The 24,564-nt window shown below is 55.4% G+C and overlaps 3 protein-coding genes across 3 annotated transcripts in view; 1 reads left to right on the top strand and 2 right to left on the bottom strand.

Moving 5' to 3' along the window:
- The first annotated feature begins 1,788 nt into the window (after positions 1–1,788).
- Positions 1,789–3,183, top strand: LOC119710404 (ammonium transporter Rh type B-like). The gene has a single exon (XM_038159398.1). The coding sequence runs from the start codon at positions 1,789–1,791 to the stop codon at positions 3,181–3,183; it is 1,395 nt and encodes a 464-aa protein (XP_038015326.1).
- Positions 3,184–8,237: 5,054 nt separating this feature from the next.
- Positions 8,238–15,195, bottom strand: C20H20orf204 (chromosome 20 C20orf204 homolog). The gene is made up of 6 exons (XM_038159397.1): positions 15,171–15,195; positions 13,690–14,237; positions 10,574–10,708; positions 10,293–10,355; positions 10,037–10,189; positions 8,238–9,205 (listed from the first exon to the last, which is right to left on the bottom strand). The coding sequence occupies exons 1-6, from the start codon at positions 15,193–15,195 to the stop codon at positions 9,047–9,049; spliced, it is 1,083 nt and encodes a 360-aa protein (XP_038015325.1). The 3' UTR covers positions 8,238–9,046.
- Positions 14,454–24,564, bottom strand: part of PRPF6 (pre-mRNA processing factor 6) — a 25,892-nt gene continuing 15,781 nt past the window's right edge. Inside the window, exons 16-21 of the mRNA XM_038159185.1 lie at positions 23,316–23,492; positions 22,397–22,530; positions 21,829–21,920; positions 19,723–19,837; positions 17,603–17,729; positions 14,454–16,871 (exon numbers count right to left, since the gene is read on the bottom strand). Of these exons, the coding sequence (XP_038015113.1) occupies positions 16,719–16,871; positions 17,603–17,729; positions 19,723–19,837; positions 21,829–21,920; positions 22,397–22,530; positions 23,316–23,492 (798 nt within the window). The 3' untranslated portion in view covers positions 14,454–16,718. The remainder of the gene's footprint in view (positions 16,872–17,602; positions 17,730–19,722; positions 19,838–21,828; positions 21,921–22,396; positions 22,531–23,315; positions 23,493–24,564) is intronic.

Here is a 24,564-nt window from a genome sequence, read left to right as displayed (position 1 = left end):
GGAAGAGGAAGGCTGAGATGCTGTGGGGAGAAGGAGAGGAGCAAGAGGGCAGCACCCACCTCTAGCCACACTGAGGGAAGCCCAAACTCTGCTGACCCAGAGCCAAAATGCTTCCTCGGCTCTGTAAGAGCAGCCCAGCTCCTCCATCAGGAGCACAACCTGCTCCAAGCATCTCCCTGGGCTTGTACATCACATGCAAAGGGACACAGGCAAGGAGCTGGGGGCTGAAATCCCCTTACTTTAACCATTTTTATACCAGCAACCAGGGGAGGCTTTGCCTGCACCCTTTGTCCTTCATGCCACTGCCTGGTGGAGCTGGGAGCTGGCAGCAGCCATGGGAGGTGGGTTGGGCTGTGCCCCTGTGCAGGCAGAGGCAGGAGCAACAGGAGCATCCTGCCTATTCACCCCATCCCGTGCCATCCCATCCCATGCCATGCCATGCCATCCCATCCCAACCCATCACCATCCCATCCCATCCCATCCCATTCCATCCCAACCCATCCCCAGCCTCCTCAGGGACAGCAAAGATCCAAATGGCACCGTGAAGACCCCAGCCCCACATTTCCTTGGGTGAGGGATCCCCATGGGAGCATCCACCACCATCAGCAGCACCAGCCATGCAGCAGGGACATGTTAGGGGCAGACAAAGCATCCCAACTCTCATCCCAAAACCCCCAGTGCTCCCACCACCCCTCAGTTGCTGTTGGCCATGGCTTGGGCGCAACGCAGCCCCATCTCACCCATCAAAGGCATTGCCTTCAAAGCACCACCTCCTCCTCTCTGTTGCCCCCATTTCCAGCATCTTTGGGTTGAAAAATGGCCGGGGAGGGTTTGGCAGAGGAGCCTCGTGCAGATTATTCAACAATTGTTTCCCATTTTGCGCCCTCGCCTGCCTCATCCTTCAGTAACAATGACGAAGAGCGGCGCGGAGCCAGCGCCCGCGGCAGGGGTGTTGAGATCAGGGACAGCACAAAAATATCTCCTCTCTGGAACAAATATTTACCAACCCTTCTGCCTTTTGTTCTTGTGGTTCTCATATATTTTTTTTTAATTTCTTTTTTTCCAGACATTCACTGGCAAAATGTCACACTAAGCAGCAACCCAGAAACTTCGGGGTAGCAGCTTGGCTGCTCTGAGCTTTGTTTTTCTCGCGCGCTAATTGTTAATGAACATCCAGCCATTTAAGCCAATGCAAACCTGTGAGAAAACGATCTTTGCAGCCCTGGCTTTATGAGGCTGTGCAAAATCCAAGTGGTGGATAAGGAAAACGTGCATCATCCCACAGAATGGGGTGGTGGCAAGTGCCAGAGCCAACCTGGAGTGGAACGTGGCAGAGCCAGAGCGGGAGCTGGCGTTGTCTGAGCTGCCAGCATCACTCCCGGGCTGCAGCAGGGAGGTCCCCATTCCCGGATGGGGATAAGTTCAATGGGGGTGAGTGCCATGGCACCCCCATCCCTGGCCAGCTCCTCACCAAAGTCCTTCTCCCTCGTCTGCCCCACCACAGGTTTTCCTTGTTTCCCTTCAAAATCATAATGCCTCTCATGTCCACTTTTATGGCGGCCAAACAAGAACATGTGGTTATTGTATGGGTGTTGTGTTTAAAGAAAGGAGGGGCAAACCCCTCCTCTTCTGGAACATAAACTTAGATCTTTGGTTAATAATTAACCGTGGCCATAAAATCCCAGATGCAGGAGCAAGCAGAGCGCACCCCAGCAGCGCTGCTGGGCTGTCACCTCACACCAGTGCCCTGCTGACCACTGACCACCATCCCCTCCTGTCCACTCCAGGATGGCTGTGCCATCCTCTGCCAATCCCCGTCGCCTCCTGCCCCTCTTCCTGGGGCTTTTCCAGGGCGCCCTGCTCCTCTTCTTTGCCCTCTTCGTCACCTATGATGAGCCCTCGGCGCAGGCAGAGGATACCAGCTTGGTGACCAACCAGGTCTACAGCACCTTCCCCTTCTTCCAGGACATCCAGGTGATGCTGGTGGTGGGTCTGGGACTCCTGCTGACTTTCCTGCCCCGCTATGGGTTCAGTGCCCTCACCCACAACTTCCTCCTGCTCAACTTCTCCGTGCAGTGGGCGCTGGTGCTGCAGGGCCTGCTCCACCACTTCCACCATGGCCAGATCCACCTGGACCTCCACAAACTCCTCATCTCTGAGTTTGCTGCTGTGACAGTGCTCATCTCTGTGGGGGCCATCCTGGGGAGGGCCAGCCCCTGCCAGCTGCTCATCATGGCCACCTGTGAGATCCCCATCTACCTCGCCAGTGAGTGGGTCATTGTCACCTGTCTGGGCGTCCTGGATGTGGGTGGCACCATCACGATCCACGTCTTCTCCTGCTATTTCGGCCTTGGCGTGTCCAAGGCTCTGTTCAGGGCAACGCAGCAGCCACCGCACCCCAAGGAGACCCCAACAACCAGCTCTGACCTCGTGTCCCTGGTGGGGACACTCATCCTCTGGGTTTTCTGGCCCAGCTTCGTGGCTGTCCTCTGCCAACCGGGCGATGCCCAGCACCGCGCCATCCTAAACACCCTCCTGGCCATGAGTGCCGGCGCCATCACCACCGTGGTGGCCTCCAGCCTGCTGGAGAGGGACGGCAAGCTCAGCCCCGGCCACCTGCAGAACGGCAGCCTGGCCGGCGGGGTGGCCATTGGCGTGGTGGCCGACATGGCCATGCCACCAGTGGCCGCTCTCGCCCTGGGCAGCCTCTCAGCCGCGGTGTGTGTCCTGGGCTTCAGGCTCCTCACCCCGCTCCTGGCCAGGAAACTCACCCTCCACGACCAGTGCGGCATCCACAACCTCCACGGCTTGCCCGGCATCCTGGGCGCCGCAGCCAGCGTCGCGGCCGTCCTGGCGGCACCCAAGGACACCTCCGGGTCCCATCCCTCCCAGCTGTCCCCCGCTGGGGGCAATGCCAGCGAGGCGGCGGAGGGACAGCGGGGGGACCGCGGGGCGGGCGGGCAGGCGCTGTGCCAGGCGGCGGGGCTGGCGGTGGCCGTCGGTGCCTCGCTGCTCGCCGGGCTGCTCACCGGGGCCGCCCTCCGGCTGCCCTGCCTGGCCCGGCCGCCCGAGCGGCTCTGCTTCGATGACTCGCTGTATTTTAAGATCCACGATCAGCCTGAGAGCCCGGGGCCAGACGGCAGCGCTGAGGAAGGAGCCCTGGCTCTGAAGGAGCAGGTTTAGGCGGTGGCGTTCGTGCAGCAGCAGGGAGGGCCAGGGAATGTTACCGGCAGGGTCAGCAGGCAGGAGATGTTGCCTGCTCTCACTCCTGCCCCATGCCTGGGGCCAGCTGTCGAGGATGCCGGCATAGCTGGGTCAGCACCGCAGCACTGGTCACCTCTCTGTCCTCCTGCCCTGCAGCTGCAACCCCCCTCCCTTGTCCTAGGGGCTCCCAGCATCCATTCACTCCCGGCAGCAGCCAGACAAACGACCTGCTCAGGGTGTCTCCCCCAGGATGGTTAATAGTCCCCGAGGAGCCCAGACGGCGGCTCTGCAGGGCACTGCCTTCGGCTGCCTCACTCCAAGCCAGCGGCATCACCCTCAGTGCTCACCCCGGCCCTCAGCTCCCGATTCCCCTGCCCACAACGGGCAGCACCTGGAGGAGGCTGCCAGCTCAGGCCACAGCTACAGGAGAGGAACTCAGCATCCACTGCCCGGAACGTGGAACTGCAGCAGCAGGGAGATGGTCCCAAGCAAGGGACTTTACAGCGACCTGATAACCTGAGCTGGGCAATTCACCCTCCAGGAGAGTTTACCAAGGGAAGCGCCAACCCTTTTTACTACTGGTGCAGCAACGAGGATGCAGCCCAAGCACGGCGAGGAGCCTCGGAGAGAGCCAGGATGCAGGAGGCACCCGCAGCCCACAGCACCCTCATCCCACCCCGAAGCTGGAGCTGGGAAAGCTGCGCCAGCATCCCAGGAAGAGCAGCGGCCCCATCCCATCCCACCACGGGCAGCGAGCCGCTTCCACCCCGCGGAGGACAAAGCCTGCGGTCCATGGCTGGCATGCGGCAAGCTGGGAGCGCGGGGCCGCATCCTGCCCGGAGAGCGAAGGCTGTGATTCACATCCCCCCCGCCGCGATCACCGCTGCCCTGCGCCCCCACGGATCCCGCTGCTGCCGAGACAATGCGGGCGATGCTCGCGGGCTCCCGAGGGGGTCGAGGCCACCGAGCCCCCCAGCGCTGGCTGCAGGAGTGGGGGGCTGTCGGCGAGGTTGGGGGTCCCCAGCCCTGAGCGGGTGGGAGAGGGGCTGGATCCCTTCCACCCGGTGCAGCCCCAGGCGGAGCCAACACCAAGAGGGAGAGAGGCTGGGGAATTCGCCCTCCAATAATCACAAACAGGCTTGGGGGGCCGGGCGTGTTTGGTTAATTGTTAGAATAAAATATTGCCGAGCTCTGACAAAGAAATCCTGCCCCGCAGCCCGGCGCGGCCGAACAATGGGCCCCGGCGCAGGATGCTGCGGGCTGAGCAGTGGGGCCAGGGGCCTTGGGGGCGGGAGGCAGCTCGGTTCCCCCTTCCCCAAACGAGCCCCAGAAGCCCCTCATCCTCTCGGCAGCTCGGTGTGGATGTGCCCCATGAGAGCGTGGAGCCATGGGAGCGGGGACCGGCCCTGCCCCTCAGTGCCTGGCTCTCGCTGGATGCCGGGAGCCGCCGGGACCGGGGCCCGCCCGGGGAGCCGCGATCCCATCGGGGCCGGATCGGCAGCGCCAGCCCCCGTGAGAGCCCTCGCTCCCGCTGAGCCCGGCAGCCCAGGCCCGTGGCTGCCCCTGCAGCGAGGCCTGCCGGCTCCGACGGCAGCTCCGGCACGGGAGGAGGGACACGGGGAGGAGGGACACGGGCAGGAGGGACACGGGGTCAGCGGCACCGGGGCTCGGACACCCTGTCCCGGAGCAGCCGTGGAGGGGAGCCACATGCACAGGCGTTTACACACCTGTAATCACACACACGTGTGTGCACAGCCCCGCACACACCCACAACACCCCAGGCGTGTGCCCAGACACACATGCACACACACAGAGACATAGGTACACACCTGCGTGTGATGCACACACACGTGTACACACCTGCATGTGAAGCACGGACACAGATGCACACACACATCTGTGCACCCACTCACACCCACACGCAGGCACAGCCCCGAGGCTGCGAACCTCTTGCTGTCGGAGACACTGGAGCAGCCGCTTTCCAGCATCTCCCGGCCCTTCCCGGCGAGGATGAGGACGCAGGCTCCCGCTGAGCAGCCCGCGGCACCCAGTAGGGGAGCGAGCAATGGGGGCGCAGGGAGGGGAGCACACCCGGAGCCGGGCCTGGGCACACCCCGCCTCCCGGCTGGCATGTCCTGGCACGGGCACCCCGGCACGCCGCGGCACAATCTGGTCGGCAGATGCTCCAAAAACCAGCAAGAGGCCCAAGAAATGATGGGGGGGTGGGGGTCAGTGCTTTCCCACTGCCCACAGGGGCTTTGGGCACCCGGTGACCCACAGCCAGAGGTGCTGGGACCCACCTGGGTCATGGCACAGCTCCATCAGTCCCGGCCGTCCCTCCTCCCCGAGACCCACTGTGCTGTTCTGCCTCTGGGTGTGCTGCCCAGAGCTCCCCGCTCCTCCAAACCAGTCTCTCTCCAAAGGATGGAGCAGTTAGATATTTTGCAGAGCCTCCAGCGTTTATCACACTGTAAATCTGGGCTTTCAGCAGCTTCACGAAGCTGCAGGGAGATGGGAGAGAACAAAACGCTGCTCTGCTCCATCAGACACAGCCTGCGTGTGCCAGGGCTGCCAGGGCTCGGGCCCCCAGCCCCGCTGCAGAGGGAGCGAGGATTGAAGCAGAGGGCTTATGTGGGCAAGGGTCCCCCGGAGCCAAGAGCCGAGCTGGCACCCCAAGATGGTGATGGCTCGGGGACAGCTGCTTTTCGGTGGGACAGTGGTGGTGGCGAGGGCTGAAACGTGCCTCTGTGGAACCACAGCAGCCCCTGTCCCCCAGGCATGGTTCCTCAGTGTGGAGCCCTGGGAAAGCTTCCCACGCACAGTTCCTGGGCACAGTACCCCGGTGTGGACCCACAGTACAGCACCTGGGCATTGCACCCCTGTACCCCACTCTGAGCCCCCATCACCGTCCCCCAGAACAGCGCCTCCCTCACTGGGCTCTGCTGCTGCCTCTGAGCATCCCCCAAGCCGGGCTGGGATGCAGCCCACTGGCCCTGGCACGGAGCACCGGCCCCCATCCTCGCCCCTATCCCTGTCCCCGCAGCCACTCCACCAACCCCCATCTCCCAGCGGGACCCTGCTGTGATTGCAAAACAAGCGGGGAGGGGAGGAAGCCGGGATTGTGCTGCTCGCACAGTGCTCGGATGCAGCTGGCAGAGCGAGCCGGCGGCGCAGGGCACGAGGCGGGGCTGCGGGCACGGCCAGGAGCCCCCAGCCCCGGCGTCCCCTCCGCTCCAGCACCCGTGTGCAGCCTTTGCCACATCCCTGCAGGGGCTTGCACAAGGGCACACAGGGACCCCGGGCGAGGCAGGGGCCGGCTGGGCCCTGAGCTGCTGCCAAGTGCCTGGCACAGCACAGGGGGACCGGGGGGGCCGTGGCAGAGGCTGGAGCCACATCAGAGCGGCCCCCCCGGAGCAGCCGGGAGCGCGCGGTGCTGCCCTCGAAGGAAATGCGCTCACTCCCATGTGCTGCACACTTGGGTTCGCCTCGCTGCTATTTTTATTTGACTTTTCAGGGCCTGTTTCCTTTTTCCGGCTGTTTTTGCTGTGATTCCACCATCGCAACGACCTCGTTTTTCCCCCTCCCTCCCTGTTGCTTCTTCCTTCACTCTTTCCTTCCTTTCCATGCACTCGTTCCCACTGCCACACCAGGTTCCCAGCAGCAGCTGCCTGTGAGGGAAGGGCAGTAAAGGGAGGTGGTTTTTGCTCTGGTTTATCTGGGAAGGTGCTGACAGGTCACGAAGGGGGGACTTTGCTCCAGCCTTGATAAAGAGAGAGGCTGGGAGTCACCCTGTCCCAAGCCACCATCCCGATCCTGTTGGTGCATGAGCTGTCAGGTCCTGCCGTGGCCCCCAGCCTCACCCATGGGATATCAAGGGTCAATAGGGCTATTTTGGGATGCTAGTGGTTTGTGGACCGTGGTTGGGATAAGGGAGGAGGAATAAGAAAAAAATCCTAGGAACTGAACCAGTGCAAAACCTCCTGTGGGGGCAGCAGAAAGGGCAGTGCTGGCTCCCGAGGAGGAGGATGGAGCTGAGAGGAAGGAGCCCAGGCGTTATGGGGCCAGCCGGGGAGGAGCATGGCTCCGGGAGACCTCTGGCATTGGGATGTGCTGAGTTGTGGCTCCCTGGATGGCCCCTGGCGCCAGCCTGCCCCGTGCCAGGCAGAGAGCATCTTCCAGGGACCCCGCAAGAGCAGCATTCCCAGGCTGCAGCCCCTGCTCTGACCCCCGAACCCGGGTCCCTGTCCTGCCCCATCAAATCAACCAGCCCTGCCTGCACCCTGCTACACCCCAGGGGCTCTGCTGTGCCCGGGGCAGGGAGGGCTCTCGCCCACCCATCCACCCCTGGTCATGAAGCCCTTCCAGCTCCTCCCAGCCCAACTCCCAGAGGCAGGGCGTGGGCAAGGACCCCTGAGCATCCCTTGCTCTTCCCTCCCCGAATCCCCTAGTTTGAAGCCCAGAAACCCCCAGGGAAAGCCGCCCCCACCTCCTCCAGGGGATGGGGGGTACCCCACTCACTGCAGCGCTCGCTGCCCCCCCGGGCACAGCCCTGCCCGGGCCGGGAGCGGTGGCCGAGCTCAGCGGGGCCGAGGGCCGGCGATGCTGGGGTGGCCATGGGAACACTCGGCGCGGGCAGTGCCCGGCTCCGCTCCGCACGCACAGCCCGCTGCTGCCATCTCGTGTCCTGCACAGCCCCGCAGGGCTGGGAGAGCAGCCACGCGGCGGAGACCGGCTGGGGAAACTGAGGCAGGGGCACGCTGCAGGCCCTCCTGGCTGTTGCTCCAGGGGAAATGTCCTTCCAAAAAAGCAGCTCCTGGTTTCCATCGCCCCGCACCAGGGATGCGGATAGAGGGAGCAGAGGCAGGATGGGCAGGATGCCACTGTGCCCTCCACTGCTGAGGGCTTCTGCCTGGGCTTCCACGGGCCCGGCCCCATGGCCAGAGCCAGCACTGTACCAGATCCGTCCAGGGCACAAGAGCCTCTGGATCACCAGATTAAGCACCCAAAGTACTTCCAGGGAAGGAGAGGTTTTATTTCTGGCTTCCCAGAGGCTGTTTGCAACCCAACAAAGCAGTGGAGGCCACAGGCAGGGTGCTGGCAGAGCACAGTGACAAGGGAGGATGCTCTTCACTTCACCTCACCCCACACCCCACCATTCCCTCCCTGCTGGGGCACCCACAGTGCCAAGCACCCCGTTCCCTCCACAGTGCTGCCTGTCACCGAGGCTGAGCCTTGGCCTCAAGCCCCCACACTGCCTGGCATTTTTGGATATCATAACCGCCCAGGCTTCCCCAGGTACCCAGAGATGAACCTTTACTTCCCTGTCCCCTGTGGGTGCCCGGCTGCTCTGCACATCCCAGCAGTGCCTCAGGGACACCTGTCCCCGTGCACAGCCCTAATAACCTCAGAGCCTTGCAGGTGCACTGTGGCCTCACCTCCAGCAGAGCCCCCAGGGCAGAGCCATGGCCCCACATGTCCTCGTTCTGCCCCAAAACACACCCATTGTCCTCAAGAGAGCAGCAGGTGCTGCAGGGCCAGGAGCAACTAAGAATCCACACCTCGCCTTCTCTTTTTGGTTTTTTCCCTTCTTCTTCCCAGTGTTCCTGGTGCTCCAGGTGTCAGCCACAGCCATCCCACAGCAAACCAGCCTGCCAGCCCCAGCCAGGAGTGCTGGACGGGGTGCCTGGGCACCGCTTGGAGCAGGAGGATGAATTCAGCTGGGGCACCTGCTGGCAGCAGCCCCTCTGCCCTCAAGGCTGACTTTGTCCCAGGTTCCCAAACAAGGCAGAGGCAGCCCCGGGGCTGGAGCAGCGCATCCCCGCGGCGTGCGGCGCGGGCGTCCCTACGAGTCCCAGGATGTTTGGCGGGGAGCGTGCAGGGCATTGAGCTTCTCCCAGCATGTCGCCAGCCTCTCCGCCTTCCTGCCGATCTCCCGCAGCTGCTTCCTCCTGCGGCCGGCGGCTCCGTGCCGCGGCGGGGCCGGGGCGCTGCGCGGTGGGCTCTGCGGTCCGTGCGCCGAGGGAGGGGGCAGAAACCCCCCCCACATCACACGGACATTAGTCAGGGGACAAAAGGCACCACACACACGGCTGAGGTGGCCAAACTGCCTATGGCCATGGCAAGGACACGGTCTCAGTTCCCCAAGAGGTCCCAAATGTGGCTGTCCCTGACTGAGCTGGCGGCGTGCACCCCGCAGCACGCCCACGGACACCAGATGAGATCTCCGGAGCAGCAGCAGCTCCATCCCACACCAGCAGACCCCAGGCAGGGTTGTCCCCAGCCAATGTCCCCAGCAGTGGCAGGGAGGACAGTCCCAGCCCTGGGCCAGGGTCAGGCAGAGCTGGGAGCTGGCACTCTGCTGCCCTTGGTTTTCCCTGCTGGTGCTGCCATAGGGATCCTCCTGGATGGGGATTCCCCAGCAGAGCCTCAGAGACGCCAGAGGGACCCAGACCAGCCCTTAGGGGAGAAATTCCAATTCTTGCCTCTGAGCACTCAGGAGCAAGAGCAGGACAGGGTGAATGCACCCACAGGGTGAGCACCCCACCAGGACAAGGCCCTGTGCTCCCCTCAGCCATGGCACATGTGGAAAAACCCACTTGGGAGCCAGTGGTGAAACCCCACCAGCCTGGCCACAACTGAACCTCCCTCCTCTGGTTCTTCTGAAGCTCCCGGGGATGGATGTGCAATCAGCATTCCCCAGCTCCCAGAGTGAAGCAGGCAGAGCCTGGAGACTCCTCATGGGCAGCCAGGAGAGCACAAACAAGGCAAGCTCTGCCCACAGCCCTGGGAACTGGGAGCCACTGACATGGCTGGGAAGTAGAGGGCTTCCTACCTTGCTGATTTTCCTGCAGTTCTCCCGGAGCACAAAGTTGGTGTTCCTGGCCACCCTCCAGACCGCCAGCTCCTCGGGGCCCTGCAGGGTGCCGGCCCCCACCTCCCGCAGGGACATGCTGATGTTGTAGATGGACAACAGGATCTTCTGGTCCTGCAGAGGAGAAGCACAGGGCCCCGGGCAGGGAGAGAGGCTCCGTGGCTCCCTGGGGGCTCAGCCCACGCCATGCCCCAGCCCCGGGTCCCTCCGTGCTCACCTTGTCCGAACGACAAGCGGGCCCGGCCCTCCCGCTCCTGTGCACCGAGCCAGTCAGGTTCCTCTGGAGAAATAAAGCAAGAAGATCCAGCAGCTCGCAGGATCAGTGCCTCCCACTTGGACAAGGATCCCCCATTTAAGCACAACCCTTCCCCAACACTGCTGGCAAAGCAGCCAGCTCCATATTAAGCTTCCCTGCCCACATCCCTCATCGGGGTGCATCCAGCCCAGCAGCATTCCCAGGGCAGGGCTGGCCCCAGGCAGAGCCCTGCCTCGGCTCACCAGGTTCTGGATCTCATGGAAGATGACGGCGCGGTACTGCCGCAGGATTTTGGCGATGCTGCACCTCCTGCCTCTGCTCAGCACGGCCACCAGCAGGAGCAGCAGAACAGCACAGGAGAGCACCCGGGGGAAAATCTGCCAGGGAAGGGCTCACAGTCAGCTGGGGATGAAGGAATGTCCTGGGCTCTGCCTTCAACCCCTAGGCAGAAGCTCCATTGGACCTGTACCTGAAGATGCAACACGTGATGGAGGAGCCTCAGCTGCCTCCTCTCCCAAAGAACATCCTCCCAGATGAGCCATCTCTCCTTGGGGCAAAGCCCTTCAGAAACTGCTCCAGCCTGAGCCCAGCCCGGCAGCGCTGCCCATGGCACACACAGAGCTCCCTCTGATGCCAGCAGGTGGGTTCTTGGCACAGAGCTATGCCAGGGGCCTGCGTCAGTCTGTGGGGCTCATCCCTGAGCTCTCTGCCCCAACATGGTTCCACTAGATCCCCATTTCATGCCTTTTCAAGACCAGAGAACCTCAAGTGCCAAAACCCAAGGAGAGCAGAGAGGGAGCTGCTGGGCTCCTTGGAGAGGAGCTGGAGGCAGGAGCTGCCCGGAACTCACCAGCATCACCCATACCTCAGCTCAAACGAATCCAAATACCCTCAAAAGGATGCTCCCACACCTCTGCTGCATGGACGGAACTAATACAGCCTTTTTTCCAGCTTTCCCGCAGCTCAGGCTCATCCCAGGCTTGGGGGCCCTCACCACAAGCAGCACAAGCATCTGCTCTCACCAGGACATCCCAGCTGCTGCTGAGCTCCTGGCTCCAAACCTCCAACAGCCCCGTGCTGGCCCCTGCAGAGCGGGGAACCCCAAGTGGTGACACCTGAGCTGGCAGAGGGGCACAGGAGGGGTTGGATGGGCCCTCCGAGGCAGGGATGAATCCCACGGCTTTGAAGAAAAGCCAGCACAAGCTCAAGTGACCAGGACTGGGGATATTTGAGCAGCCCAGCAGCAGCAGAGTGAGGATGGGGAGCTCAAAATTTGTTCCAGGAAAGGAACCCAACAGCTCAGCACGTCTCCACATTCTTAGCGATGGCACAGCCCTGGGGCCCCATCCTGGCATTTCTATCATTTCACATTTTCAGGAAAAGTCCCCCCAAACACAACCCCCTCCCAAACAACCTTCATGCTGCAGGTGTCAGGTCTGGGCAGGTAGAAAGCAGCTCAGCTCCTTCCAACTATGCAACCCCTGTGCTGCAGCCAAAGCGAGGGGGAAGGGGCCACAGCTCTGCCTGCAGCCTGTCCCTGCTGCTCCCCACCTCAGCTCAGAGGTCACTGCTTTCCCCAGCACCTCTGCACTTGCTCTTCTGCTCCAAGAAGCCAGAAGGAATCATTTCCCTCACTGAATTCCAAGCCCAGGCACACTCCATCTGTTCTCTTTGGTGGGAACCTGGGGGTTTTGTAAAATCCACACCTGCTCTGTGCTCCCTACTCAATCCTGAGCTGGACCTGGCTCCAAAAGGGTGAGGAAACTTTTTCCCATCCTCTTGCAGCTAAATGGGAGTGATGGAGGCTTAACTTAGCACAGTTCTGGGAACACATGGACACAACCATCACCTTGGAGCACGTGCAAAGAGAGCAGCAAACACAGGTATAACCAGCAGAAATCCCACTGGGCTCTTCAGCATCCCCCATCACCACACACTTTTCAGCAGAGCTGAGCTCTGTTTGGGAGCTGTGAAGGGCAGGGAAGAGCCTCCTTGTGCTGCTGGCTTTGCTCCCTGCAAACTACTGAGAGATCTTGCCCCAGAGGTGATTAAGCAGAGAGCCGAGGGTATAATCAAAGGAGAGCACTGCTTCCATGAGGACACCCTGACCAAAGTCTAAGGGTTGCTCTCCAGAGGTCTCCTCTGCCAGGAAGGCAAGGCTGTGCAATTCTACCATGAAAATGGGAATGACTTCCCTGAAGTGGTTTATTAAACAACTGGGACCCAGTTTCAGGAGAAAGCACACCATTTCCAGCATTCCAAGACAGCCAAGCCTGAGCTCAGTGCTCAGCCCAGAAGGAAGTGCAGAGTAGTCCAGGGAACAGCCAGGGCAGGAGGTTAGCAGGTGCTGTAGGTGCTTCACCCCACCATGGGAAGCAGGAAACCAGCAGTGACAAGAGAGGGATGCAGGGAGACTGAGGTGGCAAATCCTGCTCCTGACTTCTCCCCTTCAGGATGAAGGAGAATAAGTTCAGCAGCTGATTTAGGGTTATTCCTTCTGCCTTCACCCCCATCCCACAGCAGCAAGCTACAGGCAGGTGGCACATCCCTTCCTAGGGGAGAGCTGGCAGTGAAGGAGCAGCCTTGGGAAGCGCAGGACAGGCACAGCTAATCTCATCCTCACTCTAATCCTCCAGCAAATACAAGGAGATAAGGGGAATCACCACTGTTGATAGAGCAGCTCCTGCTGGCACTCCTGCCAGCCAGCAAGGGGCAATTCCTGCCGCCAGCCTGGGAACCCCACCGGGGTCACCAGGTCCTTCCAGCCACCCAGCCATTGTCTCCCCGAGTCCCTCCTACCCAAAGGGACTCTGTCACCACCCAGAGCCCCAAGGCAGGGACAGACCCTCCGTTCCCCACCTCAGGACCAGCCAGACCCAAGCCCCATCCCAGTGAGGTCTAAGCCTCATCCCAGACACAGCAGCCTGATCCCATCTGGACCAGCTTCTCCGGCCAGACCCGAGCCCCTTCCTCACGGAATCCCAGCTCTGTCCCATCGCAACCCCTCTAAGGATCCAAGTCCCATTTGGACCCAGCCCAGCCCCATTCCAGCTGCTCCAAACCCTTTCCCAAGTGGTCTGGCCCCATCCCGACCAGTCCGAGCCTCTCTCCCGGACGGTCCAAGCCTCATTCCAGGAGAACCGGTCACCTCCCGACAGGTCCCAAGCCCCACCGCGGGCGCTGCGAGTCCCACGCCGGCCGAGCCGACCCCATCCCGGCAGCGCGGCGGGCTCCGCTCTATCGGCGGGCTCCAGGGAGGGGTGTCCCGGAGAAGAGGAAGGGGGTGCCGGGGACAAGGGGGTGTCCCGGAGAAGAGGAAGGGGGTGCCGGGGACAAGAGGGTGTCCCGGCGCACTCACCATGGAGCCCCGCGGGCGCGGCCCCTGCGGCGGTCCCGGGGAGCCCGGTCCGGCCCCGTCCCGCTGCGCCGGGGCCCGCGGTTTGAACTTGGCTCCACGGTGGGAGGGGACGGGCCCGGCCGCCGCGGGGGGGACGGGACACGGCACCGCCGCCGGCCCAGCCCCGGCCCCGCGGGGGAGGCCGCCCGGCCCCCCCGGCCGCACGGAGGAGCGGTGGTGCCCGGGATGCGGGGCAGGGTGGGACAGGGTCCCTCTGGCCCGGAGGGGCCGGCAGGGCAGCAGCCCCTGCTCGCAGCCACCCGGGGATTCCAACCCACGCGTGTTCCTAGCCCCGAGCCGCACGCTCTGCTGCAAACCCCGGCAGTTTCGATTTCTGTTGGCGTGGGGCGATTCTTTCGCTCCGCATTCACAGTGGGAGAACACTGACAACGGCACCAACCCATGGCAAAAGTGACTGTCCAGGGTGAGACCCCCAAAATACCAACACCAGGAGTGCCCTCGTGGTTCCAACCAAAGCCCTCTCCTCCATCCCCCTCTGGATTTTGTACCTCACCCCCAGCCCGGGCACAGAAATTGCCCTGACTCAATTTGTATCAATTTTGGGAAAAACTGAACTGAATGCAACAAGGCTCCGCCGAGGAGCTGAATGTGGGTGATTGAGTAAGAAATAGAACAAATGGTGAATAATCCAGCTCTGCTCAGCTTGGTGAGAACGTCCCTCCCCAGGAAATGGGACCCACAGCACACTGCAGCATTCCACTGGGACAGGACCCATATAACTTCTTTATTGAGCTCTATATATAGCGAAAATTCATGGGTGCCATAATCCATTTAGAAACCACCAAGACATCTACAAACATTAAAAGTCTCTAAGATTGATGGTCCCTTTTAAGTCAGAAAAAATAATCTCCAAGCTAAGGAATGTAGCCCGAAGGAAAGGGAAGCTGCAGGTACCAGGAGCAGGTGGCCAAAGGAGCCTGATCTTGTGAGAAGGTGGCACAGTGTCCAGCAAAGGGTCCCTTCCTTGGGGCTTCCACATCCCAGAAGTTCCTTGCAAGATGTGGTGGTGCCACCTAAGCAAGGGGCAGGGGTTGCATGAGGATCCCACCAGTGGGTTGCACCTGTGTTATCTAGCTAAAGGGATACGCTCCCAACACAAGTCAGGAATCTTCCCAGCAGGAAAAGCCACATCACTGCAATTCCCACTTCCTTTTCCCATTCTGCAGCTACCAACACCACAGCAGCACTGGGCAGAGGGATTTATGCACCACAAGCAGCCAGCTTTCCCCAGCACATCACTATACTAGGAATCAGAATGCCACATTCCTTGCCTGGAAAAGCAGGATATAGCCCCCATGGGAGCACAAGAGGCTGAAGGACAGCACACATTGAAAACTTTTAAACTTGTTTTTCTCCTGCAGTTTCTGCCTCAGTCTTGAATCCTTGTCCAGCCAAGTTCCCTTGCCACGTCTAATGCCTACCCTCCCCTTTGAACATCATCTCCATTCCCTTTCCCAAACTCTTCCACTCTCTTCCAGCAATGGCACAAAATCCCTAAGCAAGAGCCTCCCAACTCCCAAGGCCTCTCACTCACCTTTGGGAAACTACAATTCCATGGGGCATCTGTGATCTACACCCTTTCATCAGCTGCTCCAGAGAATGCACAAGAGTTTCCATTAGGAGCCCAAAGAAACAAAGGCTTTTGCTTCCAGACCAACCGGGTAGCAAAAGCCTTTCTGCTCCAGCATTAGAAGATCCGTTTTTGGCTTCTCACCCGTTTTGGCAAGAGGCTGTAGCCCAGCTTGGTGCAGCCACCACGGGCAGGCACCTTCCCAGAGTGGTGGGAGCCTGATAAGTCCAAAGGTTTCTGCTATCAGACCCCCTCTTCCCAGTCAGAATCACACTCAAAGACAACAGAAGGAAACAAAAAACAAGAAGCTGTATTTTATACATATTCTCCAACGAGTAATAAGGGAGTTTCTCCTCCAACTAAATACATGGGATAAAGCACATCCACAGACAGACCTGGATACAGCTGCTATAGCCTCAGGTGTAAGACTGTACAGCTTCTCATTCTATGATCACAAGAAAGGAGGTTGGGGTAAAAATAGTACACATCACAAGTGTAGAAAACTGAAGACAGTGTACAAAGGGTCCCAAACACAAAGCTTTCCCTCTCTTGAGTTTGCTTTTTTCTATCTGCACTTGGAGGGAGCCATCCCAAACCTCCCAGCCACAGGCAGTCACAGCTGTGTAACAGCACAGTCTCCCAACAACTTTAAATAAATGTTCTTCATTCAAAAGGGCTTTCAGGGATTGCTGAGTTTTGCCTTGTTACTTCAAACCACCACTGTGCTTAATGAACTCAGATACCTAAAAGAATAAGCTTTACTATATACATTTAAAAGTTGAGGAAAAGTTCTCTAAAAATATGCTTTTGAATTTGACAAAATGCTCCAGCTGCTCAGGTTGGAGGAAGACCTCCAAGCTGTGCAGCAGCTTGTTAGCAGAGACCAAACTAAAGCACCTAAAGAAGAGGAGCCAGCCCAGACCTTTCCCTGTGCTGCTAGGCTGCTCCCAAAACTCCACCCATCTCCTTCAAGGACACTCAGTGTATTCCAACAGCAACAACCCAGATCTGCTGACAAGGAACCAACATCAGATGGGCCAAACACTAAAGGGACAGGGAAAACATGCCAGGGCCAAGAACAGAGTTCTGCCACATGTCAGAACCCATACAAGCGCTAATTAAAGCTTGTGTTTGCAGGGGGAATCAGGAATCAACATGGAAATGCCAACAGAGCCTCACAAGACTGCTCCTGTCTCCTACGACACCAGCTACAATGTTCCCATGTGCTGCAGAAGCTGATGGCCATGCTGGGGAAAGAAAGAAGCAGCTTTTCCTTTTGGGAGAAAGCTCCTTCCTATCATCATCCATGTCCTGTCCTTCGAAATCTGTGCCACTGAAAGGGCACCACGAGCTGGTTAAGTCCTGCGGGAACCTCTGAGGCAGTTGAGGCCAGCACTCTCTAGAAGGTATTTTTCAGCTTGGCTGCCACAAGCACAAGAATTTCTCCAATCTTTTTCTGCCAATTCTCTATGTCCTTGGAGACATCACACCAGAGCTCTCCGTGGCGAGGTTCAGCATTCTCACAGCGCTTCCTCACCTCTTCTTGTTGTTCCTACAGGGAAGAGAAATGACAGTTTGTCCTGGTTTGCTCCAGAACACAGCCAGAAACTGAACCCTCCCTGATTCAAACACTCTTCTGAAGATTATGGTGGGGTTTGGGGTCTGTTATTTTCAAAGGAAGTGCAAGTCAAAATTCAGAAGCAGCAAGTCTCCTGCCTGGCTGAGCTGCAGGTAAGGAAGTTTTGGCTATTGCAGAGAAACTGCAGCAGAAACTTCCGGTGCATTACCACCTGCAGGAGCTGTCAAGTGAAAGGTCTCTCTGAAGTCAGAAGATAAACACCCCCATCATTTCAGCAGTAAAAACTGCTGCAAGAGATTAGAGTTGGCTGTTCCTCTGGCTGTGTTCACGTGCAACCTGTACCCAACACTTGGGAAGAAACGGCCCCAGTTACACAAACCCAGCACCACAATTCCAGCACAATCCCCTCTGAGCAAGCCTGACTTTTACAAGAGGAAGATTCATTTCAGAGATTTTTGCATGACCCAGCAGGACTGTGGACAGCAAAGCAGCCTGAAACACAGCTCAGCTAATGACAGCACCTTTGAAAAGCCACCACACAGGCCTGTTCATGCTCATTCATGACCAGGCGTGACACCCAGCCTCCCCTGTCACCACACAGGCGGGAGCAGCGCTCAGCCCAGCACTGCAGCAATCCCAGGACTGGGCAACTCCTGCCACCCAGGGATTGCTGCTGCCTCCCCTGTTCCCAGGCCCACACTTACCTCTGTGCCGTGCTGGAGCTCAAATTTGTAAAAGAAGGCCCAGGCATCCCCCAGGTCAGAGTCTATCTTCACTGTGCGGTGGAACCACTCTCTGGCCTTGGTTATTTTCCGCTCGCTCCAGAACAGCCTGGTGGGAAAAGCAGAGGGGAGCTGACAAACAGCCTCACTTTAGAGGAAGATGGCAACCCACAAGAGTTCCAACCTAAAGGCTCTGCAGGTGTTCCAGTTCTTTGCTCTCCCAGGAAGCAAGCAGCAGATTTTTAGGCAACTTGCAGACCACCCTGCCCCTGGGAAGGGAAGGGAGTGAGAGGACTGAGAAGAACATTGAGCACTTCCTATTCACTGCCCCACGGCGAGGCAGGACAACTTAGAGGATAACTCTAAGCACAGAGAGGCTCTGCTGAGAGGGGAAGCATTGCTGAGCTCCACCTTTGCTGCCTCAATTGCTTTAATTTTGCTGTTCTAGATTTGGTGTTGAAGAGACAGGATTACATGCCTACATCTATTCCCACTCCTTCAACTTCTTTACATTTCAAGTCAATTTTAGCATCTAACAATTAAATAACTTCCAAAAGTTGGTAACTGACTGCTGTATGGTCACATGCTCACACCTACAAAACCTGCTGGAGTGGAGTGGAGCAGACCTGCCTTGTCAGCCCCATTTTCCAAGGAAAAACAAGTATGGAAGCTTCTGCACTCAAACCCCAGCCTGGCACAGCCCCACTGCTGCCATTTCATCCAGGCACTGGTCAATGCTGAAATTTCTCCCCAGTAATGAACAAGCTGAGTCAAGAGTCTCTCGGTTTCACTCCTTTGCATTAAAGAGTTCATTTGAGCTGTAAGGTCTTTATCAAATCAGCCACCCCTCATAAAGAGCTTAGCCTGTCATAAAATTATACAGCTTGTGTGATTGTTTTTAAGCCCTATAATACTCTTGATTGTTCTGTGTTAAATAAACTGTGATTTACAAGAGCATGAACAATGATAGCAGAGGTTTAACACCTGCAAGTAGTGGCCATTTTCAGGAACATATTTAACAAAAGTTTGCCACAGATGTGTGACACTCTGTACCTACAGAGGCAAGTCCTGATGGGTGGTGGAAGCTGTTTATGTTGGGATTAGCTGTTAAACAGCCTGAGGTTGCACCAGAAGGGGCCTGGGAGCAGTTGCCATAAAGCAAAAGTTAACATTTTTCTCACTTGCTGCTAAAGCTGAACAAGTCAGCTGTCAGGATCTGGCAGAACCCAGTGTTGCAGTCACTGGAGTGTATCCTACAGTTTTCTTTGGCTTATAAAGTAGAGTTGTGAAAGAATTGGGCAACTTCTAGCAAAATGTCTCCTGTATTAACCTCTTCTGCTATTCACAAAGGGAGAAAAGTAAGGTTTTTTTCCATCACAGCTGCCGTAAGGCTGTTCACACATCAGAGCAGGATGTGGCACACGTCAGTTCTAACAGTGGGTTTTAATCACTGCAATCCTCACAACTCAACCTGGACAAGAAAACAATTCCTACTAGATTATCTTCCCATTTCAGAGAAGCAAACTACAGATGGTGGTGGTTTGCTTTCTGGGAAAGGGCACAGCTGAAGAACACTGACATAGGGGACATTCAGGAGCAGAATACCTAGCTCAGAATTTAAAAAGACACCTGACAGAATCTAGGAGAGAGAGAAAAGATGAAAACTACACAGTCAGCCACATAAAACTTGAAGAATAACTCAAAAAAAAGTCTCTATGTTTACAGATACTTAAAACATATCCTGAACCACTTAATAAAGCCTAGTTCACCTGACAGCACAGGGAAATCCTCTTCAAGGGACAGAAAGAAAGCAGCTTGCAGGGTGCCAATACCCACCACTGGCTTTGTGTGAGGGCATTGCTGCCTGTGCCAGTCCCAGACCCACCAGAACAGCTCGAGGGCAGGCTGACCTTCCCCACTTGGTATCAAGGGAGAGATTTGCACAGTTACTAGGAGACAGCTGGAGAGCTGCTCCTTGCTTTGGGACTTATTAGAGCTGCTGCAGCCAGAATCACATGGCTGTGCTGGAGTGCAGTGCTCCATCCTGGAAGCAGCCACACACAGACATGGATATTTTTACTGCATCAAGCACAGGAACTCACTTGGCCACAGCCAGCAGGACATGTGGGTCATGTTCACACTTCTTGAGAGCATCCACACTCTTGGTCTTTCGTTGCGGTCGCGCTTCAAGGAAAATTGCTTCTGACCACAGGATTCCTTAATCAAATCAAGTAGGAAGATTGTTTAGTGTTATTTTGAGGTTAACCCTCCCCACCCTGGCATCAGGCTAGTGCTGTGCATCACAAGCAGCAGTACAGCCCCCACCTGGTGGTTATTCGCCCCCAACCTCATCCCAGACCACTCTTTCCACACAGATACTTCATTCAGTACTCTGAATTTTTAGCTACTGAGTGCACCACACTGGAGCTTCAGCTCTGGGGGTTTCTGTACCACAATTCCTGCAGCTCCAGCACTGCCTAACCCAGAGCTCAGGCTCTTCATATGACACACTGCAAACTCTGGGACAGAGAGGGCAAATCAGCATATCCAAAGAGAAAGGTATCTGTCTGTTTGAACAGGCAACTGCAGTGGCAGAAGTCTCAAAAAGTGCAAATACAGTCTGGGAGCAGTTTCAAGGGTGCTGGAGAGCACCACAGTCTTATTGATGCTGGCTCCACACACGTTGATGAAGGACAGAGTAGATCCAGGAAAGCTGGGTTTAATCCCTAGCTCCTCTCACTGCCAAAAGCAAGGAAGGAAATATGCTCAAGGGAGCATGAAATCTGCAGTTTCTCATGTCAGCCAGGCACACCTGATCACTTCAAAGCAAAGCCTGAGAGCTGGTGTCTGCCAGGACTCCATCAAAGCACTCTCACTTCCCATAAACGGCACCACGGGAACACACACGAGCTTTGATAACTGCAGTGACGGACAGGAGAGAGACTCTCTTCTTCTTGCACTTTACATATAGGATCACAAACACCATAATATTTCTATTTTATTCTTTGTGCAGCCTGCCACCCATCAGGAACCAATTCAGCAACTGATGGACCCAAACCTCTGGTTTACATGATTGCAGGTGGCCAACCAGCCAAGTCCTGAGGGCTTTGGTTATGGTTTGTTGAGGTCTCAGATAAAGTTGGAAACAATTGTTTAAACAAAAACTGAGATCCTGCTGCCCGCTTCCATAGCAACAGGCAGATCTGTAAAACAGCCTGTGATGACAAGCACTCATTAGGTCATTCACAAAAACAAAGCAGGATTTTGGGTGGTGCTGTTTTGATGACCCACTTGCATGGAGAGTACCTTGCAATGAGTTTATCGTGTCATAAAAGTCACTTAATTCCCAATTATTTTACTGAGACTTAAGCAGCCACCAGTTAAACATCCTTCAAAACCTAGCCTGAAGGCAAGCCAAGTCTTGCCCTGAAGTAAGTTACTACAATTTGTAGTTATGTGACATCTTCTCCCCAAAGACGTCAACATGTTTAAATAATTAAGTCTTCGTGCAATTCTGCCCCAAAATAGGGATGTGATAGGCACTTTATCCTCCCATCCCAAGAGGCAAATGTTTCCATTGCTGGTTAGAACTAACTGACTTACATCATATGACCTCTTAGCCTTTTCTTACATGAGCTAAAATAATCAAAAACCAGGACTGAACATTTCAGTTCATGATCCTCTAATCATGACTGTGGTGGAAATTTGCTGCCTGCACAAGTGGTTAAACTCACAGTGCAGTGCAACCAGCGCAGGCAAACCAGCAACAGGGAATCTCCCAAGGCCAGCTGTACTCCAGAGGGACAGGGAAAGCACCATTCTTTTTCCACTGAACTTCCTAACTACAAACACTTCTTTCACTTTAAACCTTTGCAGACTTCTACCAGCTTCCAAGAAAAGCCCACCCATATCCAAGATGCTTTTGCAGGAAACCTGGGCACACACTGTGGACCACGGATCCAATAATATACTGGGGACTGCAGAAATATGGAACAACACCAATGCATGACCCCTCAGGTGTGAGAGAACACAAAATAATTTGGATTGTTCCGGAAGACCCTCAACATTTCCTTTGCAGAAGGATGACTGCCACCTCTCCAAAACACCATACTCTGAGCCCTGGCCAGAAAGGACATCTTGGGAAAAAATGTGCTTCTATCAACTGGGCAAAACAATTGTGTTTAAGGTAGAACTGAGACCCAGCTCACCTGAATTGGGGCACTCTTGCAGTGCCTTGGCCATCAGAGTGTTTGCAATGTTCTTCAGCCCAGCTCGGTACTCCAAGCGCACAGACTCCAACCTGGTAGGGAAGAGACTCTGATGATATTTATGACCACATTCACTAGGCTGAAACAAACACTGGTGAAGGTCACTGGAAACTGAAAACATTTGCCCATATTCTGAATATGTGTAGGTGACTGACATCTTCCCATTCCTCTCCATCTAAAAATAAATGTGACTTTTATTCCATAATGGCCCAGATAAAAAACAATCTGAAACCAGGACTGTAACAGCAAGGAAAGAGCCCTGTGTATGCTGCATGCTCTGTACACTACAATATCAGTAAAGAAATAACTACTCCCCAGATCCTTACAATAGCTAGCCAAGACCACCAAAGCTTTTCTCCTATTCAGGCAAATTATTAGTCCAGAAAAAACTCCAGGGTGGGCATGGTCTTAAGTCCCAGGCTCAAATGGCTGAGATGATGTGAAATAGCTGTCCTGAAGAACAGATCAAATTTGTAGCCCAAATTCAGTTCAACTCTACACAACTCACCAGAGATCTGGATTCTTTGGATTCTTCAGGCGAGACTTTTCCAAGATGGCTCTTGCTCTGGTCAGCTGCCCAACTTTCTCCTCCAGCCTGGACAGCAAAAGCCACAGGGGTATGGAATGGGGGCACTTCTTCAACTGTTGTTTTAAAAAAAAGTAGGCTCATAGGTAAATTTGAAAAAAAATCTTGTAATTCCTATAGAAAAGAATTTCCCTCCCTATATCCTCCTGGAGAGTTTAGCAGGAGACCGAGTTGATTACATCTCTCAAATTTCTCCAGTTAATCTGACAGCACAGAAGCAAAGTTTTTCCTGTATCCAAAATAGTCAGATACATCAGGTATGACTGAGCTATCCCAGCAGTAAGAGAAAGAACACACCTCCCTTAACACAGCCACAATTTGTGCTCCTTCTGCAGATGGAGGGCTCTCAAACATCCCCAAACCACAGCAGAGTGTGCAGGGAGTCATTAGGATATGCACCCTGGCAGAAACCTGTGTCCAAATGACTTTGATGGCTGTGGACTTTGAGCATTCATACCCAAGGACACCAATTACCATTTAAAAGAGAGAGTAGTGCTCTGTAGGCCACCTCCTTTCACAGTGTGCATCTAAAGAGCTGCTGAGGAAGATTTTCTTTTAAGAGTTCTGGTTTTAGTCTTTACAGGTCTTAGAGAATTACTGTGCAAAGCCTTTTTTCCTGCCTGTGAGGAGTCAGGCATACAGAGAACTCTCTCAAGCAAGAAAGTCAATCTTGCATATGGGTAATGGGTAAAAGAAATTCTTGCTTATTTCTTTTTTTTTTTTTTCTTTTACTGTTTTGATCAATGACAGAAATCATGTCTTTGCCCTCCATTTTCATTCAAAGACAGACATCTCTCCATGCCAGCAGCACAAAGCAAACCTGCAGTAACATCCATCTTACCCCTTGATTATAAGCCTCCCGTGCTTTCTCTACCAGCTCTTTTTGTTCCTCAATTTGTCCTTTCATCATCCACAATTTGGGGAAGTCCTCATAGTGCTTCAGAGCTTCCTCACAGAGCTCCTGGGCTGCAGCAATGTTCCCAAGCACCCATTCCAACTTCACAGACTTCATGAAGACCTGGGAACAAAGCAGAGCTGTTTACCACCAGCAGCCATTAGAAAACCATTTATCTGCCAAAGCAGCGGGTTCCCACTTTCATGTATCCTTTCATGTATCATATTAGAATGTTATTGATTACCTACAGTTTGAAGTAAAATAAAAATTAACATATCAGTGTTAAATAATAGCAGGAACAAGTAACAATAAGAAAGGTAAATGCAAATAGTAAAGGAGTTAGAAAAGTGTGGTCCACCTGTATCTCACCTATTTACATAATTATTATCATAGATCTGGCATTTGCACTATCACAGAATCACGGAACGGCTTGCATTGGAAAAGCTGTATTTGCATAAAGAGCACAGCTTTAACAGCACAACCAATTAACAAACTGAGCCTCCTTCACCAGCACAATCTGATCTCCTCAGATCCAAGCTACCAAGACAACCTTTTCTTATTTATGGCTTCAGGCTCTGCTGTCCTGCTCATTACAAACTGGTACATGTGCTTTTCTGTCCCCCAAATCCTTCCTTCTGGCTACGCAGGGAAGTCACAGCTATGAGAAATATATTACAAACCAAACTCTGATCCCCATCCTCCCCATTCCCAAACTCCCCCAGCTGTGACCTCACAAGAGAGGCATCAAGTCTGAGAGCAGAGCTTCAGCCCCAGCTGCAGAAGCTCCCTGACTCAGGGAGGAAGAGGACAGTTAAAAAGATGTAGGATGTAACAACTGAGGGGGAGGAACAGAGGACAGAGATCAAACTAACTTTTCATTTACTTGGACAAGTTAAAACGTTTTTGTACGAAGAGCTGAAAATGGACAGTTTATCATACCAGAGGTAACTGCAGATAAACACAGGAGTGTGACTTTAAGCAGCAAACCACCCCAGAGCTGTCTTTAGTAGAAGCATAAGTGAGTCTTCTGTGAAAGCATTTTCTCTTTTTTCCAAGACGTGCTTTTATGCAAAACAAACATTACACAAACAGCTGTAAACTGGGAATTTCCTGACTTTTGCCATTTGTGTAAAAAAACCAATTGAAACCCTTCACTTGATCCTGGCCTTTTTTTCCCATCATGCCATGACTTTGT

This window comes from Motacilla alba, chromosome 20, assembly GCF_015832195.1.
Source record: "Motacilla alba alba isolate MOTALB_02 chromosome 20, Motacilla_alba_V1.0_pri, whole genome shotgun sequence".
In the NCBI taxonomy this organism is placed as follows: Eukaryota; Metazoa; Chordata; class Aves; order Passeriformes; family Motacillidae; genus Motacilla; species Motacilla alba.
The sequence above is the reverse complement of the archived record's forward strand: the minus strand, read 5'-3'. Positions and strand labels throughout refer to the sequence as shown.

Bases quoted from the DNA above. Each gene is read 5' to 3' on its own strand.
- LOC119710404 (XM_038159398.1), top strand. From the start codon at position 1,789: ATGGCTGTGCCATCCTCTGCCAATCCCCGTCGCCTCCTGCCCCTCTTC.
- C20H20orf204 (XM_038159397.1), bottom strand. From the start codon at position 15,195: ATGGAGATGATGTTCAAAGGGGAGG. The intron at 10,356-10,573 runs GTGAGCCGAGGC...TTATTTCTCCAG, and splicing joins TCCATGAGATCCAGAACCTG to AGGAACCTGACTGGCTCGGT. The intron at 10,190-10,292 runs GTGAGCACGGAG...TCTCCTCTGCAG, and splicing joins CCGCTTGTCGTTCGGACAAG to GACCAGAAGATCCTGTTGTC.